The 25,820-nt window shown below is 41.9% G+C and overlaps 3 protein-coding genes across 5 annotated transcripts; all 3 read right to left on the bottom strand.

The window, feature by feature from the left end:
* Positions 1-4,715: 4,715 nt before the first annotated feature.
* On the bottom strand, positions 4,716-6,563 carry LOC132475944 (protein S100-P-like). 2 transcript variants are annotated; one of them, XM_060077354.1, is made up of 2 exons: positions 6,326-6,563; positions 4,716-5,710 (listed from the first exon to the last, which is right to left on the bottom strand). In XM_060077354.1, the coding sequence occupies exons 1-2, from the start codon at positions 6,467-6,469 to the stop codon at positions 5,582-5,584; spliced, it is 273 nt and encodes a 90-aa protein (XP_059933337.1). In that variant the 5' UTR covers positions 6,470-6,563; the 3' UTR covers positions 4,716-5,581. The 2 variants fall into 2 exon arrangements, with proteins under 2 accessions (XP_059933337.1, XP_059933336.1); XM_060077353.1 differs by having other exon boundaries at positions 4,716-5,837; positions 6,326-6,485.
* Positions 6,564-9,067: 2,504 nt separating this feature from the next.
* Positions 9,068-13,292, bottom strand: LOC132475933 (low affinity immunoglobulin gamma Fc region receptor II-like). Of its 2 annotated transcripts, none has more exons than XM_060077339.1 (5): positions 13,144-13,292; positions 12,475-12,861; positions 12,006-12,125; positions 9,640-9,737; positions 9,068-9,334 (listed from the first exon to the last, which is right to left on the bottom strand). In XM_060077339.1, the coding sequence occupies exons 1-5, from the start codon at positions 13,199-13,201 to the stop codon at positions 9,266-9,268; spliced, it is 732 nt and encodes a 243-aa protein (XP_059933322.1). In that variant the 5' UTR covers positions 13,202-13,292; the 3' UTR covers positions 9,068-9,265. The 2 variants fall into 2 exon arrangements, with proteins under 2 accessions (XP_059933322.1, XP_059933323.1); XM_060077340.1 differs by having other exon boundaries at positions 12,006-12,113.
* Positions 13,293-14,127: 835 nt separating this feature from the next.
* LOC132475936 (uncharacterized) lies at positions 14,128-21,890 on the bottom strand. Its single transcript, XM_060077344.1, has 5 exons — positions 21,674-21,890; positions 15,948-16,334; positions 15,524-15,637; positions 14,997-15,094; positions 14,128-14,399 (listed from the first exon to the last, which is right to left on the bottom strand). Exons 1-5 carry the CDS (start codon positions 21,729-21,731, stop codon positions 14,331-14,333), a joined length of 726 nt encoding a protein of 241 aa, XP_059933327.1. The 5' UTR covers positions 21,732-21,890; the 3' UTR covers positions 14,128-14,330.
* Positions 21,891-25,820: the final 3,930 nt, after the last annotated feature.

The raw sequence follows: 25,820 nt of genomic DNA, 5'->3' as shown, positions 1-25,820 counted from the left end.
GTGTGTGTGTGTTTTAACAGCGGTGACAATAACCCATTCTTGACTCTGTCATGTCTCGTCACAGCCCAAGGTGTGTCAGTATTTGTGTGTGTGTGTGTGTGTGTGTGTGTGTGTGTGTGTGTGTGTGTGTGTGTGTGTGTGTGTGTGTGTGTGTGTGTGTGTGTGTGTGTGTGTGTGTGTGTGTGTGTGTGTGTGTGTTTGGGGGGGGGGGGGGGGTTGTTAAAACCATTGATCATAGTGCTCCTTTTGTCTATCTACAACTCACATGATCATCATATGATTAGATCGATAATATGCCCCCCGTCCTCCTCCTCCTCCCCCTCCACACACACACATCCACCCCTATTTGACACTGTGAATGCCCTCCGCCGCTGTGACGAATCGGTTTTCTCTAGTGCTAACCACTGTCCTTCCAGTGGATTCCTAAGCCAAGCGGGTAACTGTAGTCATCTCCATAACCCAGCTTTGCTCGCTGATCAGATTTGTACCTGTTTCTTGTAGCCCCTGGTATCTAGGTCACCAAGTGCACCCACACAATGTCCTTAGGTGTCTGTCCCTGCCACACACACACACACACACACACACACACACACACACACACACACACACACACACACACACACACACACACACACACACACACACACACACACACACACACACACACACAAACACACACACACACACACACACACACACACACACACACACACACACACACACACACACACACACACACACATACACTAGTGTACAACTCATTTTGTTGAGATCCCATGATGATTCACCCCGCTGCCATCTTTCTGCCTGAGGGTTTCCCCAGCGGTGCTTCTCCAACAGGTTTAGCGCCTCTGAATTATTATCAGAAGCTCATGGTTTAATAAACTCTCCACTCAGATGCAGGGGAAGAGTTGGTGGATTTACACGAGGGGGCAAAGTGTCCTGGTTTGACATACCGTTAGCACTGGGTTATTGAGTAATGGTGTTTGTGTTTTTGTGTGTGTGCCTTTGATACTGTGTGTGTGTGTGTGTGTGTGTGTGTGTGTGTGTGTGTGTGTGTGTGTGTGTGTGTGTGTGTGTGTGTGTGAGTCCAGCTGTACTGATCCGTGTCTCTGTCCGTGCGTGTCTGTGTGTGTGTGTGTGTGTGTGTGTGTGTGTGTGTGTGTGTGTGTGTGTGTGTGTGTGAGTGCACATGTCTACAAGTGTGTAACCAAAGAGCAACGGAAGGAGATACAGAGCACCTCCCGCGTGTGTATTTGTGTGTGTGTGTGAGTGTGTGTGCACGTTTAGCTTGCAAACAGAGCGAGCTACCCCGTGGTTACGTCACAGCCAGGCCTCTGTCCTGGATCAGGAAGGAATGTCGCCCTGTTCCTGATTACATCACCCAGTCTGGATGCCGTTCTTAGCTACAGTTGCCACGAGAAAAGACTGCAGGTTGACGGTGAGCTGGTTCACCAGGTTACTTAAGGCTCCGAGGCTCCAGCGTCTCTTGTACTTTTCCTTAATTTTTCCTTCCGACTGCACTAAACACTCTCAGGGGCTTTGATCTATGAGTTAGCAACAACGTTTTCAATTAGCCCGAGGCGGTAATCGGTTTAAAGGAATGCAGGACATTCAGAAGCTCTGGGGAAGCCTTTGCCAGTTAATAAATATTCATTTTAAATTGTAAATGTTCAATGATAAATTGTAAACACACAGCTTTTTTTTATTGTCTGGTAACATCAGCTAGAAAGGGGTTGTTGTCTTTGCTTTCAGACCAAAGGCTACTTTATCTGTCATGTTGATAAGGAATAGAAAACACACAGAGACACACACACACACACACACAATAACACATACAGGAATGGACACACACACACACACACGTACGTATGCAAACATACATCACATATACACACACACACACACACACACACACACACACACACACACACACACACACACACACACACACACACACACACACACACACAGGCACATACACTGTGATCACAAGAGAAGTGCATCAGTAAGCTGATATCGGATATTTTGCAAAGAGGTGGAATCCGGTTTGAGAGGTTAAATATATATGTATGTGTGTATGTATATATATATATATATATATATATATATATATATGTTTGTATATTTGTATATTTTATTCTGATATATGGGCATACGTAGTGCCAATGAATATTTCATCTCACTCTTAGTGTTCCTGTGTCCTTAATAACCTTGAAAAAGGTCTCCCATCACTCACCCTTTCAGTGCTCTAAATCTATTTATAGAAACACATTCATTCGTCTATCCGCCTTTACACGAAGATTCACCGAAGACTCCTGGATGAGAGAGAGAGAGAGAGAGAGAGAGAGAGAGAGAGAGAGAGAGAGAGAGAGAGAGAGAGACAGAGACAGAGACAGAGACAGAGACAGAGACAGAGACAGACAGACAGACAGACAGACAGACAGACAGACAGACAGACAGACAGACAGACAGATGGACAACAGGTCCTTCTTGGTCAACTGGTTTAACAAATTCCCCATTACCTGCGTCAGAGGATTGCTCATTTTGCATTGCAAATGATACCGGCATCCTCCTCAGCTGTTTTGGGAGGCAAAACAATGTCAGGATAGATGCGGTTGAGGGGGAGAAAAAATGTCATGACTCACACACACTCGTAATGCCTTCTTCGTGAGGACCTTGCACCGTGAGGATTGGCCCTCCAGGCATAGTCTAGGACTCCAACGCTGTCCTTTTTACGTTGTGCCCTGTGTTTTCTGATGAGGTAACTGGTATGATGAGAGGGTTTTAAGGACCGACCCCGGGGGGCTCTCAGGAATGAACGCTAAAGGCGCCACGACAGACGCCGAAGGTGTGGCGTTGTAGCTCGATGGATTTCGCGCGGCATAGATCTGCGGCTTACATGTTTTATCTCCAAATCAGCAGAATGATGTATGGTGATAACAAATAGCGTATCCGTCACGTCTAACCGCCTACAGTCTGCTTCACTGAAGAAGATGATTCCCTTGGAGCGGTAGAGAGATCCACAGGGCGGTGGGTGTTCTATCCCTGAGACGTCGGGTCAAAAGACCCAATACACTTTAGTGTTTCATCACATTGATAGTCACGGGACCCTGGTGTAGAAGATGCATGACGAATCAGCTTGCTGCATGATAGCCAAATGTATTCTTCCTGTATTTTTTTTTACTGCCACTTTATAACACAGTTAATCATAAACAAATGTGTGTTTATTGGTGTGCGTGCATACGTGCAAAAGTGTTGGTTTGCAATCATAAGATAGCTGGATGGATGGATAATAACTTGGTCGAGTTACAAAGGAAGAGTGTGTGTGTGTCTCTGTGTTTGTGTATGTGTCAGTGGGGGTAGGCAGGTGTGTATGGGAATGTATGTCTCTGTGTGCATGCATGATGTGTGTGTGCCTATGGCACACATTCCTTAACGTGTTAATGCACTTGGCAGACATCCTTACATAAGTCCAATCCGATCCAGGCTAGTGATCTACTGCCGGGACTTCCTTCCTCCCAGCTGGATCCACACCAATGTCCTCAAAGGACCTCAATATGGATTCAGGAACCATTGTCCGTGTTTCTTTATTTGGAAAATCTATTCAATTGAATGCAGGTTAACCTTATCATTTATGTTCTATTTTATAAACCTTCTATCGTACTATTAGTTTAAGATAAGATAAGATATACTTTATTCATCCAAGCAGAGAAAATTATTTTGTGACTTAAAAGAACACCACTGCTCTTATCAATGCTTAGATTCGTTTTTTTTTACTTTCACTTTTGTTCTTGCTGTGGGACGACCCTTGCCCGGTCGGTTTCATTGACGTTATACTGCACATCTGATTGTAATAAAATGCAAGCCATCGTTCACAGGTTAAGCATCTGACCGGATGTGACAGTCAATAGTTGAGTTCAGACATACTATCGCATGCAACACTATTTAGTGCCCCTGTTTATTGTGGTCGTGGGTGAGATTATATGAATGGGGACAATGTGCATAGGGCATAGTGTGCGTGTGTGTGTGTGTGTGTGTGTGTGTGTGTGTGTGTGTGTGTGTGTGTGTGTGTGTGTGCGTCTGTGGGTGTTTATGGGTGTGTTTGATGTGTAGGTTTGTGGGGGTGAGAGGAACATAATACCTTGTGTGTGATAGGGGGGTTGCTTGTGTTGGTTTGCTTACTGTGTGTGTGTGTGTGTGTGTGTGTGTGTGTGTGTGTGTGTGTGTGTGTGTGTGTGTGTGTGTGTGTGTGTGTGTGTGTGTGTGTGTGTGTGTGCGTGTTTGTGTGTGTGTGTGTGTGGTTTGCGTATGTGTGTTTCTCTGTTGGACTCTTTTTGTGTATGAATAAAGGGGAGTGTTGGAAGGAGAGAGGGTGTGGGGAGGATATTGTGCCACCACCTGCTCGGCCTCTGCCTCCCCCGCCCCCTTCCTACATCACCTCAGTGTGACCAGACACATTGTCATGTTCTACTGGCATACCCCAGTCTACTCCACTAGTGTCTTTCAAAATGTGTAACTATCAAAGCCAGTTAACTGCAAAGTTAACTTTCTGTTTTTTCTTTTTTTTCTATAATATCCCACATTTTACTTTTTGTATATTGAGCACTTGTTTAATACCTGATGTATATACATTTTGTGTTTAATATTTTGACTACTTTATTGTTCACCTGCTTTGGCAATCTAAATGTTTATTTCTTATGCCAATAAAGCCTTATTGAATTAGAGAGAGAGAGAGAGAGAGAGAGAGAGAGAGAGAGAGAGAGAGAGAGAGAGAGAGAGAGAGAGAGAGAGAGAGAGAGAGAGAGAGAGAGAGAGAGAGAGAGCTGTCAGACTGGGAGTGCATTTGTCCGCCACACAGGGGCAGTAGAGAATTTCTGTCTCCCCGAACTATTTTATTCTTGAAGAGCGAAGACAACACTGAGTCTTGTTAAAAGTTTTAAGGTAGTCACGACCCAACTACCTTACCTTAAAGAGGTTTTAACTATAGCTGAAATTAATTAAAATAAAAGTGTAACCTCCAGTGACCGATGAACCTTTTGGCTCACAAATGAAAGTTATCCTCAGATTAAAAGTCTGTTTGCTTAATAAAGGCGTAGCTTCTTTCATTATAAAAACGATATAACCACTCCTTAATTGGCAAAGCTGAGTTGAACATCGACGATGTTCAACTGTATGACCTCATAACAACCACCTATCAAGCAATTATGGACCACGGTGAAACAAAGGACAGAATATCTTAAGTTAATTGACCTTTTATTTATTTATGTGCATGTGCGTGCGTGTGTGTGTGTGTGTGTGTGTGCATGTGTGTGTGTGTGTGTGTGTGTGTGTGTGTGTGTGTGTGTGTGTGTGTGTGTGTGTGTGTGTGTGCGTGTGTGTGTGTGTGTGTGTGTGGTCCCAACCTAAAATGCAATATTTTGAGTAACTTTTAATTTGTAGGATATAAGGCTTTCCAGAAAAAGAAAAAAAAAAAACACTGGCAAAGACAATTGCCAAACATTGTATTCAAACTATTTTAACATAAAAATAAGAATGATGCCTTGATGGACTTTTCAGCAACGACATGTTCTCCCCCTTCTCAGCGTCTCCCGGAGGCATTGACCACAGCCGTGATCAGGACCACGAACTCGTCGAAGTCCACCTCGCAGTCGTTGTTGTGGTCCAGCGCCTTCATCAGCTTGTCCACTGCTTCCGGGTCTTTGGCATTCTGGGAGGAGGTGTTCAACGACACATTTTTAGAAAGTGTCACCGACGGCAAAGTCAAAACTTCCAACTTCTCTCTCTTCTTCCGACTCCCATTTTTATTTCCGTCCATCCCATCACGTGTAAAGTGCCTGGGGATATTGGAAAGGTGCTATATGCATCAGGCAGCTTTGTATTTTTTATTATTTAAATGAATCGTCGTCTTCAGCCATGTAGCGCAGAACAAAGTAGGTAGCAGACATGGAACGCAGTTGGCTGCGGGAAATCCACCGTTTGTACATTTAACACAAGGCCTATTTTATAATAAATTGCATTTTTCTTAATTTTTGTGAGACACATTAAATCTACACATATTTAGTGACTTGTCGGACGAACATAAATGATTAGCCTAGGTAATTTTCGGTTAGATTAGGCGCGAACCAAAAATAACATAATCCCAGCCCTTGGCAAGATTCAAACGGCAACTATTAACGCCATGGGCCGTCAATGGGAAGCCCGTGAGCTACACGGAAGGCACCTCACAGCGATTTTTTTATCCTTAAAACTAGCTTTAAAATAAAAAGACAAAGAGCAACAAGTAGAGGGTAAGAGAGGGGAAAAGCCGAAGAAATAGGCCTACCTCAAGCAGTCCCGGGAACAGCTCATGCAGCAAGGCCTTCAGCTCTCCCTTGTTCATGCTGTCCTTTTTGCCGCTTTTGCCGGCGTGCTTGAGGAACAGCTCCTTGAGGCCTTTTGGGGCTAAGTCGAAGTTGGACGAGCTCATGATGGACGACGGGTACGTGGACGAAGAGACGTCGGAGAAGCAGAGCAGAGGACGACGTCCGTGGCAGTGAGACAAAGTCGGCCGACCTACAACCTTTTATTGCAACGGCCCCTCGCTCCCCAAAACCAACAGGTTGGTAAACAAGTTTTTTCCCCGCCTTCTATAACAACGGCTTTCCGCTCCCCAAAACAAACAGGTTGGTAAATCAGTTGAGTTTTTTTCATAAGGCTGCGATTGTTCCCCAGACGTGGTCAAAGCCCATGTCCATGGGTCTGAGCGATGCCCGGGTGTTTACTTTGTGGGAGGCTCAGGGGCTTTCCTCCCTAGTGGACCACGCCTAATGTACACACTGATATCAATTATGCCTTTTAATTTTGTTTTGTTGCGTTGGTGTTTGCCCAAGAGCGGCGCGCCATGGTGTACAGCCACAGACACAGAGTCTTATGGGAGCTCATATGACTGCGACATCTCTCACTGGTGGGGTTTTAATACTACATAATGCTATAGGCTAATTATTGTTTTGTCCTTGTTTGTTCTGAGGTAACAGAAACATGAATCATAATTTTTCTTCTTCTTCCTCTTCACGTGCTACCCTTATCTTATCCACTCTTTAGTCATTTAGTAGATTGCTTTATGGAAAGTGACTTAGTGTTATAATGATTCAGATGCGGATCATGCAGAAGCAGGCAGGGGGGCATCTTGCTTCAGGAAGCTTACATGTTAGGCTGCAGACATTTGGGTGTCTGCAGACAATCGGCTGGGAGTCAAGCACCCTAGCAAATAGTAGAATATCTTGCTCCTGATACAGCGAACTGAACTTCACTAAACTGAAGTATACTATTGTTTATAAACTATGACATCATCATCTGGCTGATTTCCCACAACGTTAAGCCCAAAGTTCAACTGCCAATATGAGCTGTTGTCTTGTGTGTCCGGGTCTTTTCGATCTTCTGATGTGTTTTTTCTTTCACAGAAATACCTGTTTAACCTCTGACACCATGGCTTTAAACCCACGTCTTTAAACCCACACTGAAAAATATCCATTTCAGTCGTCTTTCTTTCACTGCATTTTGTTCCTCAAAATAAAGTCAGTGGAAATCAACTTATGTCTCGCAATATTGAATTAGGGAGGGTCAAAACGCTGTTGATCCAACCGTGGGTGTTTTTTATCCTTTAAACAGTCACTGATTAATTTAATGGAACAAACGCGTTTGACTTGTTGTCTGTGAGAACCAACTCAACCAGCTCCTGAACCACAGGTTACACCAAACAGCAAGGTGTGAAAGAACACACGCAAACACCTACGTCAGAACTTCCTCTCACAATTTTTTAAGAGCTTTCTTATCGCAGAACCGACTTCATGTCGGTTGATGTTTACACATGAATTGAGAATCACAAAGTCTATGCATTGAAAGTCAACAAATGTATAGGTTAAAAGTCCCAAGTATACATTAAAAGTCAAACATTATAAACATAATTGCAGACAAATACATACAATGAAAGTCAGAGTCTATACGTTTGGAAAATCACAAGTCTATAGGTTGAGTCATGAGTCTTGCTGTGTATTTTTTAATTAATTGTTATTCATGTTTGCATTATTACGAAACACGTTTGGATTAAGCAGTGGGTTCAATTTAACCTTGTACATGACCAATCTGCTCTTCACATCTCAAGACGTGTTTCAGCCAGTCATCCACTAAAGGAAGTCTAGAGGCTGACATTTGATGATAACGGACGTTACAGACGAGTTCTTCACTTCCTGTCCCTGACCTACTGCATAGAGCCTCTTCCTAACCACGCAGAGAACACAGGCCCACTCCTCAACAGTTTACCATTAGAGACGGGCATAGGGATACCTGCCTCATGTTTAGCTTTTAGCTTTGTCAAGTCAACCAATCAACACCATGTTTTTCATTTTCACACTTTCAAACGTTTCACAATTTCTCTCTATGCTTCTGTCAGAGAAAGATTGTTTGCACATTGCCAACCATAGACAAAAAAATGCATACACAAAATATCTACACATACACACACACACACATCTGTGTGAGAACAACAGTGAGATTTCCAATCGCATACTAAGGAAGGACCGACATAATGACCGTTGACACATAACAACAAATCAGCATTGAAAGTCAAGGTGCGTACACGTTAACGCCTAAAAATATATACATTCAAAGGCAACCCGTCTATAAACATTTTAAGTCACAAGTCTAAACGCTGAAAGTCACAAGGCTTGGTTAAACCCGGTTGGAATAAGCGAAGGACTTCTGAAGTTTTAAAAGAAAAGGCAGTTGACCACCAAAGGTAACCTGGATGTGGGGCATGGTGAATCTGAATCATGTTTAGGTTTTTGCTCTGTCAAATCAACCAATAAACACCCTGTATCGTTAAGAGGAAGACTTAACGATTCTCACGCTGTGCTTCCTCAGATAAAGATAGTTGGCACATAGTTGGCACATTGAGAACCACAGAATAAAAACTGCATACACAAAATATGTCCATACGCATGTATGGACTCACACAGGCCTTGTTTAAATAAAGGGCAGACCACAATGAGATCTACTGTTCCATAGCTGAGACAGAGAACACAAGATACTATATTAAGAAACTTTATTCGCTATTACATACAATCATTTTCAATTTCATCTAACAAGGCTTAATTGCTTGTTCGCAGTTAATGTATGGCTTTCAATTCGCTTATTTTAAAGCAACATGTATGGAGGCAGAGGATGACAGAACATATCTGAGATATTTACAAAACCAACAAGGGAAACGGAACCGATTGAGACTCCTTCATCCACTGCCCTTGCTTTCCATCCCATGCTCAAAGTAGTCGAAGGACTCATACACTGGTACCTGACACTGTCCGAGGGAAAGAGAGACAGAGCATGTCAAAACAATTATATTATCATATTAATGATGTTAAACCATGGACGTATTTTATTGAGAATCTGACCAATGGAGAACACAAATCCTGCTCCAATGATGTCAATGTTCCAAATACTGTTATATTATTAAATAGAGAGAGTTGTGGTTCCTATCAGGAACCGGTAGGGGTGATGATCTTCTTGCTGAATGATGCCTACAAGTTAGACTGGGGACATTGGGGATCAAACCCGGTACTTTCTGTCTGGGAGTGGAACCCCCTAGCCCTCCGACAGACTCACCCACTGGGAGGACCCTTTGGACGAGCTGGTGCTGGTTCCGTCCACCTCAGAGTCTCTGTGGGGAACCTCATAGATCACCCTTGCTGCTCGGTCCAACCCTAACACACACACACACACACACACACACACACACACACACACACACACACACACACACACACACACACACACACACACACACACACACACACACACACACACACACACACACACACACACACACAAATTGACCCATTAGGAAAGCTTCACAATCAAGCCGAACCAATACATAAAATGCACTGACTCGCAAAAGTGCACACAAAAATTAGTATGAATTGTTTTCGGAATTCTTGCTAGTAAGCTGAAATCTGTTGACCACCTAGCATTATTTTAATTAGTTTTCAGACGTTTCATTATGTGTTTACCAGGGTTAGTATAAAAAGTTGATGGTTTATGCAACAGGCTGAAAGCTACTGGACTTGGCATGTTGTAAAATGTCTGTTCTTTCGATTGGAACGCTTTGTACCCAGGCCCCCAGGATAGGGGCTTACTTCCGCAATCCACCAGTGCTCAGAGGCCAAGCCTGGTATTGCAGCTGTTTAAGCTGGCAGTGGACGGGGGTCCGTCATTTCATGTGGCCCAGAAGTAGATATCGCCGTCCACTCCAATACAAGTGGGGAACAGGATTGTGTCTCCGCAAAAAATGTCTGGATATCAATTAAAGGCTCATAATTATAATTCTACCCTGTTCTAAAAAAATGTAAGTTTTTTCTTTTCAAAACGCCTCCTCAAGCGTTTTATTAGCAGTCTATGTTGGGTGGGCAGCTGAAAGGAGCCGTACTGAAACAAACGGCTCCTTGCTATGGACCTATTTTGAAGTGCACGGCTCCATTAACTTCCGAATTAAATTAAATTCCGAATTAACTTCCATTAACTCCATTAACTTCCAAAGTCTGAGATTTGTCCTTTTACTTAACATGAATGGCGTTGAACACGGATATATAACACACATATCATTGAAATAGCTGTAACAGGCACGGACGTATTGATTACCTGAATGATTATGGGAGACCTACGTAATTTTCATAATATTGTTAATTGTCTAATATTAACATTTCAGTTGCGTTGGTAGGTATTACATTTTCATTTGCTTGTTTAGCTATGTATGACAGGGTTATGGTTAGCTATGTATGACAGTTGACAATGTTGGTGTATTACAATTCATTATTTGGGTAGGCTGCTCCAACTTCGTTGCTGGTCGATATGTAAACATTTACTTTTATATAAATTATTGATTGCATTTTTCGTAAATAGTTAGTTGGAAGGAATCTGTTTCTTAAGCAATAACATTGAACTGAATTTTTTAGGCCTACATACGTTTACTATGTTACTATGGTATTATATGGAGCAATCTTACATATTTATGAAGTTTCCAGATCAATAAAGTTCTATCTCTTTTTATTTGAACTGCCTGTATGTCCTCTTGATTATAGTATTACAGTGTGTACCTTGGTTATCAGCTATCATAGAATGGTGTCAATGTGGTATTGGCATATATATTCCAGAATTTGAAAAAGGATATGGATATAGAGTGGGTGACTTTATCAGTATACTCAATCGAGATGGCCACAATAATAACCGCTCTTAGATGGGTTGTAGATACTAAGTTGGTGACAATGTGGTATTGGCATATATATTCCAGAATTTGAAAAAGGATATGGATATAGAGTGGGTGACTTTATCAGTATACTCAATCGAGATGGCCACAATAATAACTGCTCTTAGATGGGTTGTAGATACTAAGTTTTATAACAGATAATTCAATACGTGAAGATTTGGTGATAGAGGTAAAGCATCTTCTTTTAAATATTATAAGCCTTGGTTTAGTTATTCAGTTCTGTTGGATTCCAGCCCACCATGGAATATATGGCAATGAAATTGCTGATAAATTAGCTAAAAGATACTAACCTAGTTAGAAGAATTTAACCTTAAGTATATATATATATATATATATATATTTTTTTTTTTATTCATTTCTTTTGTTAGTTAGTTTTATTTTGTTTATTTTGTTTCGTTAGTTTGGTTTTTTCATTGAATTTATTTTTATGATTTAAAGTATCATTTGCCAACGTCCTTGTCACAAACTCCTGTGTAGTAGTCCAGTAGGTGGCGGTATATGGGGAAAAACTATGATCCTCCACTAAACTAGAAGAAGAAGAAGATCTCTGCATCCGGTACGTCACGGACTAGGTCACGTGTCTTGGCCACATAACGCGGAAGCAAATCGCTCCTGTATGATGCCCTGCGCCACTGAGCAGTTTCCATAGGAATGAATGGGCGGCCATTTTCGGTCTGTGGTCCATCCTTTAATATGTCCATGTTTGTACCTCGTCTCCTCTGCAGCTTCCATAGATATATCAGAGTGACGAGGAACACGGCGGCCATTGCTATTGCCAGCGAAACAACGACGGTGACCAGGTGCCGCAGTGGCGTGTCTGTAGTCGAGTCTTTGGTCAGACAAAGGGGTTGAAAAGGGATTGACAATATTAGCATTTAGTACATAGTCATTGAAGAAGCTTATATCCAGCTACCATAACAGTGAATCCTCCAGATGCATGCCATTAGGGAGCAGAAAGAGTGAGGGGGCAACTTTCTCAACAGGTAAGACTACTGACATATGGGATCAAACCTAGTACCTTTCGGCCGGGAGCTGAGCAACCCAAACCCCTAGCCTATCCTGTCTGATATTAGAATAGACGGCTAAACTCTGGTAATCTCAAGTCAACTTGAGTCAACAAAATGTACTTTTGGTATGGAATATAAACAAAACCAGTCTTTGAGGTAAAGAAAACCTACTTTCTTGCGTAGTGCCGTTGGTGGGGCTCCGTCGTTCTCTGACAGTGATCATCGTGCCGTTTCCCCTAAACTGAATAAGCATGGGCTTATCAATGGACGCCTTGCAGATGTAGCATCCAGTGTGGTTGTGGTTGACGTTGGGAAGGGTCAGAGTGGCACAGCCACAGGTACCGTTGTTCACAGGTGACAGGGCCAAACCACAGCCCTCTCCGTCGTTTGTTAGGGCTGTCAGTTGGTGAAGAATTGTAACCTCATTTTTACTCCAGCCCGCTCTATAGTGTGTGTGGTTGACGGCTGTCCAGCAACAATGGAGTGTGACGCTGTCTCCCTCGACGACCTCCAAATCTGCCGTCTGATACATCTTTATATCCTTCCCTTGAACAATTTCTGGTACAAGACAGAAGCGGAAGGACGTTGACAATTATTACTAAACAAGTGCTTCCCAACCTTTTCTGTCTTATGCGTACCCCCATATCCTGATCAGCAAGATCTTGAATAATTCTTTACCAAAACTGATTGCGGGTGTAATAAAGTAATATCTAAATCTTTCCAGGTACCCCCTGGAACTGCTAACATGCCCCCCGAGTGTAGGCGTACCCCCGGGTGGGAATCCCTTTTCTTAAGGTCTTCATAGCAGCGGGAGGAAGATGAGTTATGAGCGGTACTCACCCCGAGCCAGCAGCGGCCCCAGAGAGAGAAGCAACATAGTCCTCAGTGGAAACTCCATCCTCCACTGATGCACCACTCAGCACTTGTGATCGCTTTCTTTCAGACATCGTACCTCCCACTTCCCCCAGACACATACACACACACACGACACACACACACACACACACACACACACACACACACACACAAACTCTTTCTCGATCAAACACAGCCATACGTGAACGAATGAGTCAACAAATATATACATTCAAAGTCAACACGTCTGTATACGTTGAACGTCACCAGTTTAGACGTTGAACGTCATAAGTCTTGCCTAAAACACGTTTGGAATAAGCAAGCATGGATGTGATTTAAATGTAACCACTTCTTATCACGATGTGTTGCAAAGGATGCAAGTGCAAATTCTTTGAATCTTTTTTTTTAAAGAAAAGCCAGTCGACCACCAAAGGTAGCCTAGATGTCGACATTCGATTAGAACTACCAACATAGACATGTTGTTCACTTCCTGTCCCTGGCCTACTGCATAGAGCCTCTTCTTAACCACACAGAGAAACACACAGACAGACACACACACAAACATAGCAGAAGTAACAGAGAACATAAGTGACTATTGTGGCAACCCGCTCCTTAAATGAGCCGGGTTACCGGTACAAACGACGCGTTTGGTGAAGGTTAAAGCCATTGCGGGCATTTATTAACAGTCAACTGTAGTCAACCAAGGCACTCGCGGTCTCTAGGGCCTCCGTGGGCCTCTAGCTGCACGTGGACCCGAGCGCTTCCTTCTTCCTCCCGTGCTGTGCCGTGCTGTCCAAGTGTCAGCCCTTTTATATCTCCTCTGCCACCGGCCAGGTGTCCCCCAATCACCCTGATTGGGGTGCCGAAAGGGCTGCTCTCTCTCGCCGGCTGGTGGGTGGGGGTGGTACACCCCGTCCTCTACGGTACCCCGGGCCCGTCCAGGCCGAGGACCACGTGGCGGGATGCCACACTATATTAAAAATCTTTATTCACAATCACATACTGTACAATAATTTTTAATTAAACCTGGCAAGGCTTCTTTGCTATTTCACAGTTAATGTATGACTTTAAATTAGCTTGTTTAAAAAACAAAATGGATGGAGGCAGAAGATGACAGATCGTATCAGAGATATTTGCAAGACCAACAAGGGAAACAACCGATTGAGACTCCTTCATCCACCGCCCTTGCTTTCCACCACACGCTCAAAGTAGTCGAAGGACTCATACACGGGTACCTGACACTGTCAGAGACAACGAGAGGGAAAGACAGAGAGAAAGAGAGACGGATTATGTAATGTTCATGTACATAAAACACACAGTTTAAGAACTACTATGTATTCGCTCTATATAAGCTTTTAGAATTTATTTTACTGTATTTTCTTTGAATTGGTATTCACCCACAAGCATCACTTGATCAAAAGTAATTTTCCCATTGTGTAAAACATGTCATGATAAAAAAAATAAGTTTAGTCCAACTTAGGTTGTTTAAGGGGTGTTGGAGAGATCTGCTTCATAACGCGTGTTGTGTAAAGAGCACAGTCATCAACTCCCCTTCGACTAAAAACTTGAGTTGGACGATTTTATCCAGAATCTGACCAATGGAGAACACAAACCAAATCCAATGATGTCAATTTTCCAACTCCTCAGATTAATGTTCTTGTTTCGTGCAAGGCAGTACTTTTATATTAGTAACTAGCGAGCGTTGTGGTTCCTCTATGAGGAACAGGTAGGGGTGATGATCTTCTTGCTGAATGATGCCTACAGGTTAGACTGGGGACATCGGGGATCAAACCTGTCTGGCTGTTGAGTGGAACCCCCTAGCCCTCCGACAGACTCACCCACTGGGAGGACCCTTTGGACGAGCTGGTGCTGGTTCCGTCCACCTCAGAGTCCTCGTGGGGAACCTCATAGATCACCCTTGCTGCTCGGTCCAACCCTAACACACACACACACACACACGTGCGTACACAAAGACACACACACACACATATAAAATCACAAACACAAACCCACGCTCATACACACACACAAACACATACCGCCCAAACAGAAATGGACCAGTTAGGAATTCCATTCCAACACATCCAAACGGAAAGAAATTCACAAAATACACAGACTGACAGAAGTGCGAGGAAATATATGTCCGTGCATACAAAAAAATACTATAAAAGGTTTTTTGATTCATGCTAATAAGCTCAAATCTCTTGAGTACTTAGCATGTTTTAAATTCGTTTTCAGACATTTCCTTGTGTTTATCAGGGTTAGTCTAAAAAGATGTGAGTTCATGGGAACAGGCTGAAAGCTACAGGACTCATAGCATGATGTAAAATGTCCGGTCTTTCGATTGGAACAATTTGTTTTGTACCTTGTCTCTTTCGCAGCTTCCACAGACATATCAGAGTGACAAAGAACGCAGTGGCCATTACTATTCCCAGCGAAACGATGACGGGGAAGGACATTGCAGGGTGTTTAGCCGAGTCTTTGGTTGAAAAGGGATTGACAATATTAGCATTTAGTACATAGTCATCAAACAGAAGCTTTTATCCAACGATAATTACAGTGAATTCAGATACATGCCAATATGGAGCAGGAAAAGATAAGGGGCATCAAGCTCAAGGATACCTACAAGTTAGGCTATGGACATTGGGGATTGAACCCAGAAACGTTCGGCAGGGAGCTGAATAACCTGAACCCCTTGCCTATCCTGTCTGATATTACAATGGACCATTAAACTATGGTACCATGTAATAATATAAACCAAGCCAGTCTTTGAGATAAAAAAAACATACTTTTTTGTGTTGTTCCGTTGGTTGGGCTCCGTCGTTCCGTGACAGTGATCATCGTGCCGTTTCCCAAAGACTGAATAAGCATGGGCTTATCCATGGTCACCTTGCAGACGTAGCGCCCAGCGTGGTTGCGGGTGACGTTGGGAAGGGTCAGGGTGGCACAGCCACAGGTACCGTTGTTCACAGGCGACAGGGCCGATCCCCAGCCCTCTCTGTCATACCTCAGGGCTGTCGGTTGGTGAAGAATTTGATCCTCATTTTTCAACCAGTTCACTCTATAATTTTTGGGGTTGACGGCTCTCAAGCCACAATGGAGTGTGACGCTGTCTCCCTCCGCGACCTCCAAATCTGCCGTCTCATACAGCTTTATATCGTCTTTGGTAAAGGTTTCTGGAACAAGACAAAAGCGGAAGCAAAAGAGCAGCAATAGTTTAGCGTGCAATTTAATTCACTATTTACTTATTTAAAAGCCATTCCGGGATCGAACACGGTGTCTTTTGTCCAAAAGTCAAACAGGTTAGTGCACGACCTATAATCCTCATTTGGATTTACTCAGGAAATCTTTTATATTATTTTATGATATTTTTGTTTTTTGTTTTGTTTTTTTGTTTTTTTATTTGTGCAAATAAACAAGATTAAAAAAAAAAAAGGCAAGAAGATTTGCATAGACATACATAGATGCACGGGTGGGACAAAAGAAACCCAGAAGGGCTTATTAAGGATGTCCACCTGACATTAAAATACAATAAGGTAAAGAAAATAAAGTAAAAAAAAAAAAGACAAACAAAAGTAGAATTATAGAGATAAAACAACTACAAAGTCATTTTACAAAAATGAGAATACATTTGAGTAAAAGTAAGAAAGCAAAGTAAAGATGTAACTAACAAGCAAAAAGACAATACAGCATACATTCAGTTTATCATATTATCATAGGCTTTTAAAATTAGGTACATTTTAAGGTATTTTTTGAAAGTAGCTAAAGATGAGTGTTTACGTAGAGTAGCTGGAAAACTGTTCCAAACGACTGGACCTCTGTCCCTAATAGAAAACTGTCCCAGATTTGTTCTGAAAAATTGCCGGTGAAGGAGATCTACAGATCTGGTCTGATGACTATGGATCTGTGACCTGGTTATAAAAAAACTGTTAAAAGATGAAGGAAGTAAATTATTGAAAAACAAAAGTGCCGATCTGAAGAGTATTCACATCATATATGCTTAGCAACTCCAGATTCCGAAATAATGGAGCACTATGAGCGTCCCAACTGGAGTTGGTTACAGATCTAACAAATTTTTTCTGTAACAGAAAAATCGAATTTACACTGGTTTTGTATGTACTAGCCCATACTATATTACCATAGGATATAAAGGGATAAATAAGGCAGTAATATAAATCCATACAAATTTTCCTTGACAGCACGTGTCTTACCCGTCTAATAACCCCAATGTTTCTAGCCAATTTATTGGACACCTGTGATATGTGATTTTTCCAATTGAGCTTATGGTCAATAAAAACCCCAAGGAACTTAACATTGGAAACATTAGCAAGTGCATTGTTCGCCATAAAAATTGGCTGGATAGGATCGGATAGAATAATATTTTTAGGCTTAAATATCATATAAGCACACTTCTCTACATTAAGGGATAATTTGTTGAATTTGAACCAGTTATCCAGCCGATCGAGTACGCTATTCATTCGATCTATCAACTTGTGTTCATCTTTATCGGTAATGAAAATATTTGTGTCATCGGCATACAAAATAAAAAGAGCTTCATCAGATATTAAATGCAAATCATTAATATAAATAAGGAATAAAAGAGGTCCAAGTATGGAACCTTGAGGAACTCCACACTGTAGATGACTGTAAGTCGAGTTAGCTCCATTCCATACTACATACTGTTTCCTGTTGAACAGATAACTTTTAAACCAATTAAGCTCAGTCCCAGAAACCCCATGAGCCTGTAGCTTAGTTAATAATATATTCGGATCAACGGTATCAAAAGCCTTGGATAAATCAATGAACACTCCAATTGTGAGTTCCTTGTTGTCCAAAGCTGTAGATATTCTGTTAACTAATTGGACCAGGGCCATAGAGGTAGAATGTTTGGCACGGAAACCAAACTGATAATCATACAATAAGTTATTATCTTTAAGATGTGCAATTAATCTATTATATACAATTTTTTCGAGAATTTTGGAGAAGCAAGGTAATAAAGAAATTGGTCTATAATTTGAAAATAGTGATGGATCCCCCTTTTTAAATATGGGAATAACCTTAGCCCATTTCAGTTGGTCTGGTACTACACCTGATTGAAGAGAACAGTTAAAAATATGACACAGTGGTTTTACAATGGTGGGGAGACACTGCTTCACTAATTTCATTTTGAGATCATCAAAACCAGCACTTGTTGACTTTAGACTTGATACAATATCCCATATTTCTTTTTCGTCCACAGTAGAAAAATGAAACATTGATTGACTGGAAGGAGGTCCTGTATGTTAGAATAGAGTGGTGTTAGAGGGATTTTTGCAGCCAAAGCGGGACCAATATTGACAAAATAAGTATTGAATTCTTCAGCAATTTCAATGGGATCCTCAATACTAGAATCGTTATTATAAAATATGTTCTGAGAATTATTTTTTGATGAGGGTTTGTTGATAACTTCATTAATAATGGCCCATGTCTTCTTCATATCATTTTTTGATGTATTCAATTTCTGTTGGTAATGATTTCTCTTAGATTTTCTCAACATATGGTTGAGTTTATTTCTGTACTTTGAATACATATTAAAGTTCAGGGGAGAGGGATTTGTCAAATAGTCTTTGTATAGTTTGTGTTTTTTTGATATGCTTTTTTTGAGCTCTTTGGTCAGCCAAGATTTGTGGATTTTGGGCTTAATGGATTGTTTTTCCAATGGAAAGGATTGATTGAAAATGCCAAAGAATTCATTGTTAAAACTAGAGTATGCTTTAATCAAATCATAAGTTGACAAAGTTGAATTCCATTGATTACTAGATAAATTATTTTCAAATTTCTTCACATTAGACATCTTGAAGTTCCTTAACAACACTCTGGTAATATCTTGACCTATTTCATTGGAGTGATAAACTGTAAAAATAGGAAGATGGTCTGATATATCAGTTAATAATATACCAGATAATCCGTTTTTATTTGTATGGTTGGTAATGATGTTGTCAATTATAGATTTACTTGATGAAGTTATTCTAGTGGCTTGTGATATCAGGGGAAAGAAAGCATTAGCAAATAATGTGTTCAAAAATGTTTCTGAATTGGCGTGAAGTAAGTTTATGTTAAAATCCCCTAGTATGAAGCACGGCTTCTTTTCTTTCTCAATGGAATTCAAAAGCTTGTCCAGATTATCAACAAAGGAGTTAACATTTCCATTTGGCGGTCTGTAAACACAGCCAATGACAGTACGGCCAGAAAAACATGGTGCATTCACTACCTCTATGAAGATGGATTCAACATGAGAATTTGTATTGGCAATATCAGTTGATAGATCTTCTCGCAGGATGTATTTGATAGATTTTTTCACATAGAGTGATACACCGCCCCCTGGTCTATCTTTTCTGTGGTGATAGAGATGATCATAGCCGTTCATGGGATAAAAAGACACTTTAGAATCATTTAACCAAGTTTCAGTAAAACCCATTATCGATAAATGAAGAGGTAATAATGTAAGATAGTCAGTTAGAGACTCAAAGTGCTTTGGTAAGCTTCTCACATTCAAGTGAAATAGTGTGAAGGAATTAAAATCTTTTATATTTTTTCCTACACAGACTGATTTTAAAGAGTCTTCAGTAAAATAATTACATGAGTTTAATGTGTTCTCAGGGTCAATGTTGTCACTATCAGGGTCAGCATGTAAGTAGGGAGAAATATCTAGGTTGTTGGTCATCATAATAAGAGAATCACTGTTAAAAGATGAGTTTGGAAGGAATTAACAGCATTTTAAGTTGGGCGAGGTGTTGTGACTCGAGGTGGGTGAACAATCAGCTGGTCGTAGCGCAGATAGGCCACCATTCCCCTGTCCCGTGCTTCTTTGAGCTGTGGCCACAGTTCGGAGCGTTTCTGTCGCACACGTTCGGTGAAGTCCTCGTTGACATAGATTTTAGAACCTTTGAGTTTGCTTCCTCTTCTCAGGATTTCTTCCTTATCTTTGAATCGCAAAAGTTTCATAAAAATTGTTCTAGGCCTGTTGGACTCCGCATTATATTTTCCATTGCGCCGTGCACATTCAATCTCGATTAGTTTAGGGTCAAGATCGAGCTTCTCAGCCAGCAGTTGTTTTGCTTTAGCTTCCGTGGCTTGCCATGTCTCATTCCTCTCCTCGAGTACTCCATCAATGAGGATGTTGTTTCTCCTTGATTGACTCTCCAAATATTCCGATTTGTTAGTGATTATGTCCATAGAGGGTTGTACCAGAAGACACTGGTTCGATAGTTTACTGAGGGCAGCAGAGTTATCGGACAGCTTTTTGTGGAAATCATCCATGCCCTTTTGAGAGTATTGCAAACTGTTTTTGATATCCTGTACATCTTTTAAAATGTTGTCAACCCTTAGGTTGGTGGCATCGACAAACATTTTCACAAACGATTTGAAGTTTGATTCTTGCTGATTCATCAGATCTTTGAAAAAAGTTTTTTGTTGCTCAAGAAGCTCATGCACAGTGGTTAAAGTAAGAGATTCCTCATCATGTTGGGTTTTTTTTGGGCCCATGTTTATAGATGTGGATTGATTTGATAGCAACAGTAATTTAAAAAAAGGAGAAGTTTTTACCGGTAGTGCTTGAGTTTGATGCTGATGCTAGCCTGGGCTGCTGGGCCTAGCCTGGCCTGCTGGAGCTAGCCTGGGCTGCTGGAGCTAGCCTGGGCTGCTGGGCCTAGCCTGGGTTGCTGGAGGTAGCCTGGGCTGCTGGAGGTAGTCTGGGCTGCTGGAGGTAGCCTGGGCTGCTGGGCCTAGCCTGGGCTGCTGGAGGTAGCCTGGGCTGCTGGGCCTAGTCTGGCCTGCTGGAGGTAGTCTGGCCTGCTGGGCCTAGCCTGGCCTGCTGGAGGTAGCCTGGGCTGCTGGAGCTAGCCTGGGCTGCTGGAGGTAGCCTGGGCTGCTGGAGGTAGCCTGGGCTGCTGGGCCTAGTCTGGCCTGCTGGAGGTAGCCTGGGCTGCTGGGCCTAGTCTGGCCTGCTGGAGGTAGCCTGGCCTGCTGGAGGTAGCCTGGGCAAGGTGGATGGTGGCTGCTCTGCTGCTCATAGAGGTCCTTTTATGATGCATATCCTATTTTAGGATATTAAATTACATTTTATGTTAAGTTGAAATATACACTAGCGTTTCCCAACATTTTCTGTCTCATATGTACCCCCATATCCTGATCAGTACGGCTCAGCTATCCCCTCATCGGTACCAAACCACAAATGTAATCCTTAAATTGATATCATATCTTTTCATCTTTCAAATTTAAGATGCCTCTAGTTTGATCAGCAACATTCAGCAATATATTGAACACATTTCAACATATATTGTAATTCACACTATAATATATTTATTCTTTTTACCATTTTTAAATAAAAGTAAATAAAGTAATATCTAAATGCTTTCCAGGTACCACCTGTAACTGGTAACGTACCCCCCGAGTGTAGGCGTACCCCCGGTTGGGAATCCCTTTGCTTAAGGTCTTCATAGCAGCGGGAGGAAGATGAGCTATGAGCGGTACTCACCCCGAGCCAGCAGCGGCCCCAGAGAGAGAAGCAACATAGTCCTCAGTGGAAACTCCATCCTCCACTGATGCACCACTCAGCACTTGTGATCGCTTTCTTTCAGACATCGCACCTCCCACTTCCATCAGACACACACACACACACACACACACACACACACACACACACACACACACACACACACACACACACACACACACACACACACACACACACATTTTCTTCCTCTAACTACAAACATACGCAAGCGTACAGGTAAAAGTCAACAAATATATACATTTAAAGTCAACACGTCTGTGTATATTTAAAGTCAAAAGTCGATACGTTGAACATCATAAGTCTTGCTTGGAATAAGAAAGCAGGCATGTTAGTTAAATGGAACCTCTTATCCCTTCTTGGACGTGTTGCAAAGGAGGCAAGCACAAATCCTTTGAACTTCTGAACTTTCAAAAGAAAATCTGGTCGACCAATCAAGGTAGCCTTGATTTCGACATTCGATGAGAACGGATGTCACAGACAAATTCTTCACTTCCTGTCCCTCGCCTACTGCATAGAGCCTCTTCTTCACCACTCAGAGAAACACACGCCCAATCCTCAACAGTTTACCATTAGCGAATGCTGTCAGTGAGGAAACTATCTTAATCTGAGGAAGTGCAGTGTGAGACTGCGAAACTTGTGGAAAGAAGTTAATTTGGTTGCCATGACGCTGCCACAAGCTGACCGAGACGCTCATCAAAAAATGACAGGTGAAATGGAAATGATGATTTCTCTGTACAATGTACTTTTGTATCTCCAGTTACAACTCGATATATTGTCTGAAACATATTAGTTAGTCCAACGCCGAGGGCGAGCGCTGTATTTGCTGGATTCTTCACCGGCGGAGATATGAAGGTTATATGAAGTAAATAATTCTATGCATTATAAAAATTGAAATCGGTTCACCCTAGCCTGATAAAAGGCAGAAAGTGTCTCTCTGACTCAAAAGTCAGAAATCCTCAAACTACCACAGTGCATTGCGCCCGCTGCCCCGCCCGGAGGGGGAAGGACCCATGGTCCTAGCGCGAGTGGTAGCGCAAGCAAACTTTGTGTAAGCATATCCCCGTGGCTGTACAGCATAAAAACAGTTGCTAATTACAGTCGCTCAGCATATCAAGTATTTGTGCTCAACCTTTTCTCCCCAGTTGAAATAAGTGTTTATCTTATACAGTAGGCCTACTTTAGTATAACAGCACTTAAGTTAGTAAACAAATCACATCAACCAACATGAATATAAAGTTTTATTCATGAAAAAATTTGAACTATTTGCAGCAATAAAACGTGTAGGGTGCGTTTGCTAGAGTCAAATAGTCACAGCTCATCTTGAGCATCGACTGTCTCCTGTTAGCCAGGGTACTGCCCATCTGCCTGGACAACACAGGAAGCCGCTACTGTCTAAGAAAGAAAGAGAACAACATCAGCAAAGCAAAATTGAAATTATGCCTTAAAGGCACCCAGTGCAACTTTCGAGGCTTAAAAATAAACATTCAATTTCTAGTCTTTTTTACACGTAGTAAGTTTCAATAACTCCATACCATTACATACCGACATTTAAGCAGCAAAGATGAGACGTCGTTGTGTGGTGAGAACTGATACAAAATCGATAACAACAACAATGCCGCCATTTTCTTTATTTTTTGTAACCTACAATAAATAAAGCAGGCTTCCAGTCAATGGAAAAATGGCTTCTCCCCACCGGCGATTGTTGTTGTTTACGATTTTCTATCAGTTCTCACCACACAACGACGTCTCATCTTTGCTCCTTGAATGTCGATATGTAATGGTATGGAGTTATTGAAACTTACTACGTGTAAAAAAAAATAGAAATTGAATGTTTATTTTTCATTGAATGTTTACATAAAGTTGCACTGGGTGCCTTTAAGGCTTAGCCTATACAGAATTACACAGACTTCAAGCTAACGTGACGTAGCCTATGCTCTGCCAATAAGATCGGCTACTTTTGGATACATTGTCACGTTCCCCGGGATTCAAAACTATTGTAGTCAATGTGTTAGTAAAAACAAACAACACTTACTCTATGCTCAGACGTCAGTTTCTCCCGGCGGGCTTGGCCTAGCGTTTCCAGTCACTTTCTGTGTCCGGAAATATGTATCCAATACCCAACAGTTTAGATGAGGCGTAAAGCCTGGGTGAGAGGTTACAAAGATGGCTCCGTCCTCGCCAGTTTCAGCCATTTATTCTAGAAGAAACTGGCATTGCTGAAATTCGCTGCAGCACAGGGACTCTGTTAGTGTCTATAGGCGAACAGAGCAAACCGGCGCGCTCCGGCTCCTCGTCCTCGGCCACAGGCAAGGCTTGTTCAGCTGCAGCCGCAGCAGCCTCCTCCTCTATTCGTGTCAATTCTTCCTGGCTGTATTCTGGCTCGTACTAATAGCCCTGAATGCAAGGGCGTAACTTTGGTTTGAGAAGTGGGGAGGACACAATAATCCGGGGGTCTGGGGGTAATCGCCTAGAAAAAATATTGAGATTTGAATACCATTTTCTGCATTTCTACATACATTTAGGGACTACGGTAACCAATACAAAATCCGGGAAATAATTACGTTGGTCATCATGCTAAATTTTGCCAGCATAAATATGTATAATCAAAATGGATCAAACTTTTAATATGAAGAACATTTCTTTATTCATTCATCATATGGACAGAGATCAGTGACCAAAAGCTACTGATATAATCATTTTGACGGTTGAACGCTGATTGGCTGTTACATTACACATGTCACGCTGTTGAACGCTGATTGGCTTTCATCAAGCGAAATTCAAGTCAAAGTTGAAATATTTCAACTTGAGCGAATTTGTTGCGGCAAAAATCCTCTTGAACGTGCTCGCCTGTGCACGTTCGCCCGATACGCGTCTCTACGTTCACTTTGTATGGGATCTTGTCGCCCCGTCGCTTTTGGTGTGAACGCACAATAAAATTCTTCCTCGGCGGCCCCATGTTCTCTGCGTTCTGAACCAAAACAAAGCAGCGTGTGTGTGACGTCATGACGCATTTGCCGCGACCGGAACTGATAAGCGTAATCGTTAAGCAGGCTTGCTAATGATTCCAAGGAATCGGTTGACTCGGCACCGGTTCTGAACAAGAACCGGTTCTCGATTCCCATCCCTACTTTTGACTGTGTTAATTGGGGATTTTTATATCAGGTACTGGAGAAATTAGGTTTTCAGAAACAGTTAATACAATGTATTCAAAGTCTCTACAAAGACCCCACAGCAAGGATAAAAATCAACGGTCACTTAACCGATTGTTTTATTTTACAAAGAGGCACTCGCCAGGGATGCTGCCTTAGCCCCACTCTGTTTGCCATATTTATAGAACCTTTGGCACAGCTGATCAGACTGAACAGCGGTCTGAAAGGAATCCAAGTAGGAACAGACAGGAACACAGCATAGGACTTTTCGCCGATGATATTGTGACTCTGATGCACCCAGATAAAAACCTTTCCTAAACTGATGGCAATACTAGATGATTTTGGTAAATACTCAATGTATTAAAATACCTTGGAGTGACATTAACAAAAAACTCTTGGCAGCACATCTGAAATCAATTATAAACAGGGCAACGAAAATATTGAAACAGATGTCAGGGGATATGGGGACACGTATGGATTTGATCAAATGAACATACTGCCAAGACTACTATATCTGTTTCCACAGATGATCCCAGAAGCACAATTCAGGTTGTGGGACAAATTGATCTCACGTTTTTTTTAGGCCGGCAAGAGACCAAGGGTCAGATAAAAAAACACTTCAAATATATAAAGAGGAGGGCGGTGTGTCACTGGCAATATTTCTATGCAGCCCAAATGAGATTTGTAATATGCGGAAGCTGCCCGCAATATGAAGCCAGTGGTGGGACAAGGGTATAAAAGCTATATGTACACTCACACAGGGTGGGCACTTCAAAAGTTTTGAACAATTACAAAAATAATTTGATCTAGAAAATAAAGATTTTTTCAGATATTTGCAAATGAGAGATTACTATAATAAGAAATTTCAACCAGAACTAGAGGGTAATGCAGTGGTTGAAATCGTAGTTGAAGCTTATGAAAAAAAGAGTAATACAATTATTTCCCAAAAATATCAGGGC

This window comes from Gadus macrocephalus, chromosome 17 (assembly GCF_031168955.1).
Source record: "Gadus macrocephalus chromosome 17, ASM3116895v1".
NCBI classification, from domain to species: Eukaryota; Metazoa; Chordata; class Actinopteri; order Gadiformes; family Gadidae; genus Gadus; species Gadus macrocephalus.
This window is presented reverse-complemented; position numbering and strand designations above follow the sequence as displayed.